This window comes from Physeter macrocephalus, chromosome 4 (genome assembly GCF_002837175.3).
Source record: "Physeter macrocephalus isolate SW-GA chromosome 4, ASM283717v5, whole genome shotgun sequence".
Taxonomy (NCBI): domain Eukaryota; kingdom Metazoa; phylum Chordata; class Mammalia; order Artiodactyla; family Physeteridae; genus Physeter; species Physeter macrocephalus.
The window spans coordinates 71202175-71214543 of NC_041217.1; the positions used below are offsets into that span (position 1 = coordinate 71202175).

Below are 12369 nucleotides of genomic sequence, written 5' to 3' on the forward strand. Positions count from 1 at the left end.
CAAAATTTGACTTAATAATTTAGAAAAATTAATGACAGATTTCAAAGTTTTCATTTTGTAAATAATTTCTGGATACTTTATAGAGAACAGCTCATCATTAATGAATTATAGTTCACTAGCAATCCATAAAAAAATCAAATAATAAACTGTAAGGTCCCATAAGATAGAATAAGTCAATTCTTCAGATGGCACAACTGTAGAGTTTAAAACTAGGAAAAGAGAAATGATAAGAAAAATAAGCCTGTGCATTTATATGACTATAAGTGAACAGAGGGTGGGGAAAGGAAGCTCTTACATAGCATTAGTGCAAGTGTAAATTGGTTGAAACTTTTTGAAGAAAAATTTAGCATTATATATCATTATTTGAAATGCCCATATCCCGATCCCAGAAATCCCACTTCAAAGAATTTATCCTAAGAAATGCATTGACCAAATACAATGATATACATACAGAATTGTGTAATGCAGCCTTATTCAAAATTAGAAAACAATAACAACCTAAATTTCCAGAGTAGGGAATTGCTTAAGTGTATTAGAGTAAATTCATACCATGGAACGCTTTGCTGTTGTTAAAAATAATAAAGCAACATTTACCCTAAATTATCAAATTTTAAATTTAGAGGAGTTGCATTTTATGCATGTAAATTATACCTCAATAAAGCTGATTTTTTTAAGTGACTGAGATAGATCTTTAGGTGATAACATGGAATGATGCTCATGATATTTTGCTAAGGGGAAAAATCAGGTTGTAGACCAATATGTATACTGTGATCCCATGCGTGTATGTGGGTTTTTTATGCATTTGTTTATGTGTTGATAAGAATAAGAGTTCTTACACATAGAAAAGATCTAGAAAGTGTCACCAAATAATCAACAGAGGTAACCTCTGAAAAATAAAAACAGAGGAAATTGGAAAAGATCCTGGTATCAACTAACTCATTTTTGCTCTCAGTTCCAGTATCTCGCCCTGTCCTCACCCTCAGGGCTCCCGGGGCCCAGGCTGTGGTGGGGGACGTGATGGAGCTTCACTGTGAGGCCAGGAGAGGCTCTCCCCCGATCCTGTACCAGTTTTATCATGAGGATGTCAGCCTGGGGAGCAGCTCAAGCCCCTCTGGAAGGGGAGCTTCCTTCAACCTCCTTCTGACGGCAGAGCATTCTGGGAACTACTTCTGTGAGGCCAACAATGGCCAGGGGGTCCAGCGCAGTGACGCAGTGTCACTCAGTGTCAGAGGTAAGTGGACCCAACTACAGCACAGCCAGGGACAGACCATCTCCCCCACCTTCCCCTGTAGCCGAGATTGGAGGTACCCCAGGGCCATTTGCTGTGTGACATCATTGCTACACAGCCTCCAACTGAGAGTTCTGTATTCTACATTTTCAGGAACTTGCACCTTCCCTTTGCTTGCTTTGCCTCTCCTGGTAGCAGCAGTGCAAGACATTGTGACCAAAAGTTTCCTAACATAAGAATAAAGGCTTTTAAAACACAAATTGCATCCTGGTCAACAATGATCAGCAAGAAAGGAAATTATAAAGTTCAGCAGGTCTCACCTCAGAAGAGATTTAGTTGGGGTTTCCTTTGTCAGTCAATCAATAAAAAGGCCAAGTCATCCTTTCACTGGCTCATGAATTTCTCTCTAGCTTCTCCTGCCCCTGTCCCAGAGTATCTCAGACCTCCAGCCAGAACTCCTGCTAAAAGACCTTTCAACATCATTCTCCTGACATCTTACCTCTCATTCAGCTATAGCACTCTCTCTCTCCTACCTGGCCTGTCATGGGCAGATATGGGAACATATGTACATGGACAGCTGATTCACTTTGTTATAAAGCATAAACTAACACACCATTGTAAAGCAATTGTATACTCCAATAAAGATGTTAAAAAAAAAAGACTCAAAATGAGGAAACTATGATATGAAAAGTGAATACTGAATCTATTCAGATCAGTAGTTCTCAGCCTTGGCTGCATATTAGAATCAACTAGGAATTTTGAAAAAAGACTTTTTACTAAGCCCTCTCCAGATCAATTAAATTCAGAATCTCTCAGATGCGGTCTCAGAATCCATAGTTTTTAACACAACCTCAGTTGAAAATATTGTACAGATATGGTTGAAAACCACTGATTCAGACATAAAAACAAAGGCTAAGCAACATGAGAGTTATGGTTACAGAATAGAAAGCAACTATTATAAATGCTGAAAAAGTAAAAAATATATGTAACAAAGGAAAATCATTCCGAGGGAGAAGAGGAAGTTAAACAACGAATTTTCTCATGATTATTATTATTTCATAATGGAGAACAAAATTTGACTTAATAATTTAGAAAAATTAATGACAGATTTCAAAGTTTTCATTTTGTAAATAATTTCTGGATACTTTATAGAGAACAGCTCATCATTAATGAATTATAGTTCACTAGCAATCCATAAAAAATCAAATAATAAACTGTAAGGTCCCATAAGATAGAATAAGTCAATTCTTCAGATGGCACAACTGTAGAGTTTAAAACTAGGAAAAGAGAAATGATAAGAAAAATAAGCCTGTGCATTTATATGACTATAAGTGAACAGAGGGTGGGGAAAGGAAGCTCTTACATAGCATTAGTGCAAGTGTAAATTGGTTGAAACTTTTTGAAGAAAAATTTAGCATTATATATCATTATTTGAAATGCCCATATCCCGATCCCAGAAATCCCACTTCAAAGAATTTATCCTAAGAAATGCATTGACCAAATACAATGATATACATACAGAATTGTGTAATGCAGCCTTATTCAAAATTAGAAAACAATAACAACCTAAATTTCCAGAGTAGGGAATTGCTTAAGTGTATTAGAGTAAATTCATACCATGGAACGCTTTGCTGTTGTTAAAAATAATAAAGCAACATTTACCCTAAATTATCAAATTTTAAATTTAGAGGAGTTGCATTTTATGCATGTAAATTATACCTCAATAAAGCTGATTTTTTTAAGTGACTGAGATAGATCTTTAGGTGATAACATGGAATGATGCTCATGATATTTTGCTAAGGGGAAAAATCAGGTTGTAGACCAATATGTATACTGTGATCCCATGCGTGTATGTGGGTTTTTTATGCATTTGTTTATGTGTTGATAAGAATAAGAGTTCTTACACATAGAAAAGATCTAGAAAGTGTCACCAAATAATCAACAGAGGTAACCTCTGAAAAATAAAAACAGAGGAAATTGGAAAAGATCCTGGTATCAACTAACTCATTTTTGCTCTCAGTTCCAGTATCTCGCCCTGTCCTCACCCTCAGGGCTCCCGGGGCCCAGGCTGTGGTGGGGGACGTGATGGAGCTTCACTGTGAGGCCAGGAGAGGCTCTCCCCCGATCCTGTACCAGTTTTATCATGAGGATGTCAGCCTGGGGAGCAGCTCAAGCCCCTCTGGAAGGGGAGCTTCCTTCAACCTCCTTCTGACGGCAGAGCATTCTGGGAACTACTTCTGTGAGGCCAACAATGGCCAGGGGGTCCAGCGCAGTGACGCAGTGTCACTCAGTGTCAGAGGTAAGTGGACCCAACTACAGCACAGCCAGGGACAGACCATCTCCCCCACCTTCCCCTGTAGCCGAGATTGGAGGTACCCCAGGGCCATTTGCTGTGTGACATCATTGCTACACAGCCTCCAACTGAGAGTTCTGTATTCTACATTTTCAGGAACTTGCACCTTCCCTTTGCTTGCTTTGCCTCTCCTGGTAGCAGCAGTGCAAGACATTGTGACCAAAAGTTTCCTAACATAAGAATAAAGGCTTTTAAAACACAAATTGCATCCTGGTCAACAATGATCAGCAAGAAAGGAAATTATAAAGTTCAGCAGGTCTCACCTCAGAAGAGATTTAGTTGGGGTTTCCTTTGTCAGTCAATCAATGAAAAGGCTAAGTCATCCTTTCACTGGCTCATGAATTTCTCTCTAGCTTCTCCTGCCCCTGTCCCAGAGTATCTCAGACCTCCAGCCAGAACTCCTGCTAAAAGACCTTTCAACATCATTCTCCTGACATCTTACCTCTCATTCAGCTATAGCACTCTCTCTCTCCTACCTGGCCTGTCATGGGCTGGCCTCCTAGTCATGCCCACTTTCAGTGCAGGCTTGGCACCTCACTCATAGTCTTCCTCTCTACCCTACACTCTGCCATAATTCCATAACTCGTCCACATGGATGACCCACTCAACACCATGGCTTGTCATTCTTTCTGCCACCCACTGCCCCGTACATACACTACTCCAATCACCTGACCACAGCCTCCTATCCCTCTACTTGTTTCTTCAAATCCTCCAATCACTCGGGGCAGGACAGGAATAAGACGCAGATGTAGAGAATGGACTTGAGGACACGGGGATTGGGAAGGGTAAGCTGGGACGAAGTGAGAGAGTGGCATGGACATATATACACTACCAAATGTAAAAGAGATAGCTAGTGGGAAGCAGCCGCATAGCACAGGGAGATCACCTCGGTGCTTTGTGACCACCTAGAAGGGTGAGATAGGGAGGGTGGGAGGGAGGGAGACGCAAGAGGGAAGAGATATGGGAACATATGTACATGGACAGCTGATTCACTTTGTTATAAAGCAGAAACTAACACACCATTGTAAAGCAATTATACTCCACTAAAGATGTTTTCAAGAGGGAGGAGATATGGGGATATATGTACATGGACAGCTGATTCACTTTGTTATAAAGCAGAAACTAACACACCATTGTAAAGCAATTATACTCCACTAAAGATGTTTTTAAAAAAATAAAAGAATACAGGAATTAAAAAAAATAAAATCCTCCAATCATTGTTCTCAGACCTCCACAGAACCCCCAGTTCATTAACACCTTTACTTCCTCCCAGACAATCACACCCTGGACTCCCACCACCATTTGAGTGTTTGTCTCTGTATCCATCCAGTAACTCATCCCTCCTCTTCCTAAGGTATAGAAGACTGCTTCTTATGAAAGGTGAAAATCTCCATCTCACCTCTAGTGTCCATCCTTTCTTGCATTCTCAGACACTTTGAACAACTTTCTCTCCTGCTTTATAGGATCCTTCCCATTGACATTTAAAGTGCTATGTCTCTTCAATGTCTAAGAAAAAACCCTAACTTGGTCCCACTTATGTCTCCAACCACTGCTTTATTATGGCTAAACTTCCAAAAAAGAGTCAGTTGCACTGATTGTCTCCATTTCCTCTTTATCCGCTAGGATTTAACACTTGGTTTCTTCTGAACTTTATACAAAAAATAATTCTCACAAAGGTCACCAATGACCTCCATGGCTTTAAATCCAATGGCCATTTTCCAATCCTCACCTTACTTGATCTCTCAGAAATAGTACATACTGTTTGCATTTTCTTTCTTCTTGAAACCCTCCCTTCCTTGGCTTCAATGACTTCACCTTCTCCTGGATCTCCTTTCTCTGCCATTCCTTCTCAGTTCCCTTTAGTAGCTCCTTCTTTTATAGACAAACTATAAAAGCATTGGTGGTCCCAGATCTTTGTCCTGCATGTCCCTCTTCTCTTATATATGTTCTTTCTCTGGATGATCCTGGGGGTGTCATCTATAAATGATACTTAAACTTTTACCTCCAAAAGAGACCTCCTACCTGAGCACCTGCCTATGCCATATCTCTTAAAGTCTCATGAACTTGAACATCTCTAAAACTGAACTCATGGAATTCCTCCCAGATCTGGTCCTCCTCCAAGTGTCCCTAGCTCTGTGAAAGACACATCCATTCATCCAGATATACAAGGCAAAAACCCAGGAGTCTTCCTTGCCATTTCTCTCCCTTGGTCTCGACAGCCAGTTAATCATTGACTCCTATTGATTTTATTTCCAAAATATTCCTTGGATCTTTTCTTTCTCTCTTTACTGTCACTATCAGAGTCAAATCTACCACCATTTCAATTACTGCAACGCCACCACTCCACGCCTAATAACCTCTCCATTCCATTTCTGTCCCATTACAATTCATTTTGCACACTGAAATCAAAATTGTCTTTAAAAAAGACAGGTTTGATCATCTCATGCCCCTGTATAGAGACACTTACAGGTTTCCCGTTGCTCTGTGAAGAAGTATCAAAATCCGTACCATGGTTTGTGAAGCTCTGCCTAGCTCTCCAGTCTCCTATTCCATGGCACTCTTCAAACCCTTCTCTTAGTGCTGCTGTCGCCTCGTTTCAACAGCTCAAAAGCTCCAACCTTCTTCCCAGCTCAGGGCCTTTGCGCACACTGTTTGCCTGCCTGTGCAGTCTTCATTCCCTTCCTCACCTGGTTAATTCAGAGGTCACTTTGTGAGGAAACATTACCTGACTAACCCATACTAGATCAGGCCCCATTATTATACACTTCATAGCATCCTATTCTTTACTTTGTATCAATTATCAATGTTTTAATTATGTATTTGTATTTCTATTTAATTGCTGTCTATCATCTCATCTAGATTGCAGGCTTCATGAGAGCAGGGACTGTGTCCTTCTCACTATTGAATCCCCAGCATATTGTGTAGTTCCTGAGACTTTTAAATGGCTCAATTAATTTTTGATGAATGAATAAATATAAAAATGAGCCAATAACTTGATCAATATTTATTCTCTTTTGGGTCTTATTTTTGATGCGGCCAAGGCTCAGTTACATCCCCGGCTATGTAAGCATCAGTCTCCCCTGTTTCTCATTTTCTATTGAACTGATTTCTCCTTTTCTCCAATTGTCTTTTGACTTCTCAGATACTTGGGTTTCAATTTAATCTGTTTTCAGATTCCCCAAACACTTTTGAGATTGTATATCAAAGTTTTCCAGACTATATATAACACTACACAAATGATTTGTTTCTTCAGATCTGAAGAAATTATAGCTGATTTCTGAGTGATGTCACAAGGTCATTAAAAACAGAAAACCATTTTCCTGTTTGAAATGTCTTTTCTATGGAGGAACATACTTAAACAGCATGAACCGATGGTTAACTATCTTTCTTCCTTCAGTTCCAGTGTCTCACCCTGTCCTCACCCTCAGGGCTTCCAGGGCCCAGGCTGTGGTGGGGGACATGGTAGAGCTTCACTGTGAGGCCGGGAGAGGCTCTCCCCCGATCCTGTACCAGTTTTATCACAAGGATGTCGCCGTGGGGAGCAGCTCAGCTCCCTTGGGAGGAGGAGCATCCTTCAACCTCTCTCTGACCATGAAACATTCTGGAAACTACTCTTGTAAGGCCGACAATGGCCTGGGGGTCCAGCAGAGTGAGGTGATGCTACTCAGTGTCATAGGTGAGTTGGCCCTGCTCACAGGCAGCACAACCAGGGACTGACCGCCTTCTCTCCCCGGCAGCAGAAATGGAGCTCCCGCACTCCTGTTTCCTGGTGTGACTGCCCAGCATATTTCCTGCTCATAGAATCTCCAGTTGAAAGTCTGGGATCCTTCCTGTGGCTGCAGTTTCAGGAACGTGGACCTTCCCAGCAGCACAGTTCAAGAAGTCTTCTTGAATGCGATCAAAACTCCTCACTAAAAATGCAAAGAAGGTTTTTTAGAACATAGACTATATTTTGATCTGCAATTATGATACAAAAGGGAAAATAATGAATTCTAAGTATAGGTTTCGTTGCCCCAAAAAAGGATGGGTCATTCTTTGTCCTGGTTTTTCTCTCTTTGACTTCCAACAAACTTCTACTCTTGAGCTCCTTTCACTACCAGGGATATAAACACGCCTCACATTTCCATGTTAAAAATTCTATATTAATATTAGCTATGTACATAGCCTTTAAGGATATACAATCACAACCAATCCAAGTTATTTTACAAAGTGATTCTTAAAGCAGTTGGGGACACAGAGGTGAAAGCAGGATGACATGGAATGAAAATGGTCACCCATTAATCAAATTCTTTCATTCTCTAAGCTGTCTGACATCTTGCCATCAGGTATAAAAACCAAAGGAAAACTGCTTCTTGTCATCTCTGAATCTGCTTTGTGATGATCCCCTACAGGCCAAACTTATGGTAGAGCAAAAGTATGCTAAGGGCTGTTGAGATGGATGTTCTAGTCTTGGTTCTGAAGATACTAGCTCTATGAACTTGGTCAAGCACATTTCCCTATATTGACCTCAATTTCCTCATTCACAAAGTGAGAAAATTGAACTAGATGAATATCACGGTCATCCTCAACTCTAGAATTCTATCATTCTAGTGCACAGGGAATATGGTGTATGTCAGACTCAAAGGTTTCTGGAAGGAGACTTGCTAAAGGAGAAGCTGGGAGTCCCTGCTCCTGGGATACAACCCAGAGAAACATGAGACCATGAAATAACATGCAAATGCTTTCTGAAGTACATAAAGCAAAATACAGGCTGATACTCTTAGTCTCCCTTGGCTGGGTCCCTGAGTATCATAAGAAATACAGACAAAATTACATGAGCAGGTTGATTTAGGCATACCAGCCCAGGAGCCAGCATCCCATCAAGGTGACTGGGGCAGCCATCTCTTTGGCATATAGCAGGCAACCTGATTGCAGATTTGATTTTTTTTTCCATTCAACTAGTCCATTCTTCTTCCCCCACTGGCAGGCAGCACCTGCCTCAGCCAATTTTCCTCTAAGGTTCACAGGGACTCTTACTGCATGGTTTACACACTCACCTCTTAGATCCACCACACAGGCATGTACTTCTGACCAAGTGCCACTCCCTCCCTCTTCACAACACAGTGGACCAGCACATCATACCCCTCACACTCTGTATTCGTGATTTTATACACATCCTCATTCCTTTGTTTCTATGATCCCTGGTGCAAATGCCTATTATTTATGCTGGTGCTATCACACCTAAAGGACTTCTTGCTAAATGATTGTGTCTGAGTCCTAGAACTAGGACACAGATCATGGAGAACTGCAAGAAAAAAGAATACTTATTTTCATTGTCACTACCATCATCATCATCACCATCATCAATACTTACTGAGCCCTTGTATGTGCCTGGCCCTGTGCTTAGTACTTGATATGCAATATCTCATTTAATCTTTAAGATAAACCACTGAGGTTAAAAATGAGATCATTTTTATCCTCAGTTTGCAGGAGAGGAAACTGAATCTTAGAGAGGTGAAGTAACTAGCTTAGAGACACAGCTAGCAATGGTAGAGTCAGGTTGAAAAATGAGCCTATCCAACTCAATGTAAATCTACATTATAATATCTCTCATCCTTTGTGGCCAGGTTTAACACAACTTTTTAATAATTTATTATTCTGGAAGAATACATAAACTTTCACGATAGAAAATCAAATGGAACAGAAGGGTACTTTCAGGTATATTTTCTAGAAATATTAAAATATATTATAAACATAAATGCATAGAATTTTTTACAAGTACAATCATATTACACATATAGTTATGCAACTTGCATTTTTTACTTGATATATCTTGGATATCTTTAGTGTTTTATTAGCAAGTCAACTAGGTTGTCTCCAGTTTTTAGCTATTATAAAAATTCTACAATAGAAATCTTTGTGCAAATATATTTGGAAATACTTGTTTAAATAGAAGTATAGTTACAATAGTATAGTTACAATGTGTACAGCAAAGTGATTCAATTTCATATACGTACATATATATATATATTTGTTATCAGATTCTTTTCCATTGTAGGTTATTACAAGATATTGAGTATAGTTCCCTGTGCTATACAGTAGGCCCTTGCTTGTTATATATTTTATATATAGTAGGGTATACATGTTAATCCCGAACTCCAAATTTATCTCACCCCCGCCTGCTAACCCCCTTGGTAACCATAAGTTTGTTTTCTATGTCTGTGAGTCTATTTCTGTTTTATAAATAAGTTCATTTGTATCATTTTTTTAGATTCCACATATAAATATCATATGATATTTGTCTTTCTCTGTCTGACTTACTTCACTCAGTATGGCAATCTCTAAGTCCAACCATGTTGCTGCAAATGGCATTATTTCATTCTTTTTTATGGCTGAGTAATAGTCCATTGTATATATATACCACATCTTCTTTATCCATTCATCTAATGATGACATTTAGGTTGCTGCTATGTCTTGGCTGTTGTAAATATTGCTGCTATAAACATTGGGGTGCATATATCTTTTTGAACTAGCGTTTGCCCAAGAGTGGAATTGCAGGATCATATGGTAACTCTATTTTTACTTTTTTGAGGAATTTCCATACTATTCTCCATAGTGGCTGCACCAATTTACATTCCCACCAACAGTGTAGGAGGGTTCCCTTTTCTCCACAGGCTCTCCAGCAATGTTTCTTGACTTTTTTTTTTAACGTCTTTAGTGGAGTATAATAGCTTTACAATGATGTGTTAGTTTCTGCTTTATAACAAAGTGACTCAGCTATACATATACATATATCCCCCTATCTCCTTCCTCTTGCATCTCCCTCCAACCCTCCCTATCCCACCCCTCTAGGTGGTCACAAAGCACCGAGGCGATCTCCCTGTGCTATGCAGCTACTTCCCACTAGCTATCTATTTTACATTTGGTAGTACATATAAGTCCATGCCACTCTCTCACTTCGTCCCAGCTTACCCTTCCCCATCCCCGTGTCCTCAAGTGCATTCTGTACATCTGCATCTTTATTCCTGTCCTGCCCCTAGGTTCTTCATAGCCTTTTTTTTTTTTTTTACATTCCATATATATGTGTTAGCATACGGTATTTGTTTTTTTCTTTCTGACTTACTTCACTCCATATGACAGACTCTAGGTCCATCCACCTCACTACAAATAACTCAATTTCATTTCTTTTTATGGCTGAATAATATGCCATTGTATATATGTGCCACATCTTCTTTATCTCTTCATCTGTCGATGGACACTTAGGTTGCTTCCATGTCCTGGTTATTATAAATAGAGATGCAATGAACATGGTAGTACATCACTTTTTTTGAATTAAGGTTTTCTCAGGGTATACGCCCAGTAGTGGGATGCTGGGTCATATAGTAGCTCTATTTTTAGTTTTTTAAGGAACCTCCATACTGTTCTCCATAGAGGCGGTATCAATTTAAACTCCCACCAACAGTGGAAGAGGGTTACCTTTCTTCCACACCCTCTCCAGCATTTATTGTTTGTAGATTTTTTTTTTAATGAAAGCTTATTTATTTATTTATTTTTGACTGTGTTGGGTCTTCGTTTCTGTGCAAGGCCTTTCTCTAGTTGCCGCAAGCAGGGGCCACTCTTCATCACGGTGCGCGGGCCTCTCACTGTCATGGCCTCTCTTGTTGTGGAGCACAAGCTCCAGACGCTCAGGCTCAGTAGTTGTGGCTCACGGGTCTAGGTGCTCCATAGCATGTGGGATCTTCCCAGACCAGGGCTCAAACCCGTATCGCCTGCATTGGCAGGCAGATTCTCAACCACTTCACCACCAGGGAAACCCTGTAGATGTTTTGATGATGACCATTCTGACTGATGTGAGGTGATACCTCATTGTAATTTTGATTTGCATTGCTCTAATGATTAGTGATATTGAGCATCCTTTCATGTCTTTGTTGGCAATCTGTATATCTTCTTTGGAGAAATGCCTATTTAGGTCTTCTGCCCATTTTTGGATAGGGTTTTGATTGTTTTTTTTTTATATTGAGTTGCATGAGCTGCTTGTAAATTTTGGAGATTAATCCTTTGTCAGTTGCTTCATTTGCAAATATTTTCTCCCATTCTGAGGGTAGTCTTTTCATCTTGTTTATGGTTTCCTTTGCTGTGCAAAAGCTTTTAAGTTTCATTAGATCCCATTTGTTTATTTTTGTTTTTATTTCCATTTCTCTAGGAGGTGGGTCAAAAAAGATCTTGCTGTGATTTATGTCATAGAGTGTTCTGCCTATGTTTCCTCTAAGAATTTTATAGGTGTTCTGCCCTTACATTGTAGTGTTCTGCCCTTACATTGAGGTCTTTAATCCATTTTGAGCTTATTTTTGTGTATGCTGTTAGAGAGTTCTCCAATTTCATTCTTTTATATGTAGCTGTCCAGTTTTGCCAGCACCACTTATTGAAGAGGCTACCTTTTCTCCATTGTATATTCTTGCCTCCTTTATCAAAGATAAGGTGACCATATGTGCGTGGGTTTATCTCTGGGCTTTCTTTCCTGTTCCATTGATCTATTTTCTGTTTTTGTGCCAGTACCAAACTGTCTTCATTACTGTAGCTTTGTAGTATACTCTGAAGTCCGGGAGCCTGATTCCTCCAGCTCCGTTTTTCTTTCTCAAGATTGCTTTGGTTATTCGGGGGTCTTCTGTGTTTCCATACAAATTGTGAAATTTTTTTTCTAGTTCTGTGAAAAATGCCGTTGGTAGTTTGATAGGGATTGCATTGAATCTGTAGATTGCCTTGGGGAGTATAGTCATTTTCACAATGTTGATTCTTCCAATCCAAGAAC

At 39.7% G+C, this 12369-nt stretch overlaps 1 protein-coding gene across 1 annotated transcript in view; it reads left to right on the forward strand.

The window, feature by feature from the left end:
• The window catches only part of FCRL5 (Fc receptor like 5), a 41998-nt gene that overhangs the window by 19414 nt on the left and 10215 nt on the right, over positions 1 to 12369 (forward strand). Inside the window, exons 8-10 of the mRNA XM_055083945.1 lie at positions 953 to 1231; positions 3249 to 3527; positions 6979 to 7257. Of these exons, the coding sequence (XP_054939920.1) occupies positions 953 to 1231; positions 3249 to 3527; positions 6979 to 7257 (837 nt within the window). The remainder of the gene's footprint in view (positions 1 to 952; positions 1232 to 3248; positions 3528 to 6978; positions 7258 to 12369) is intronic.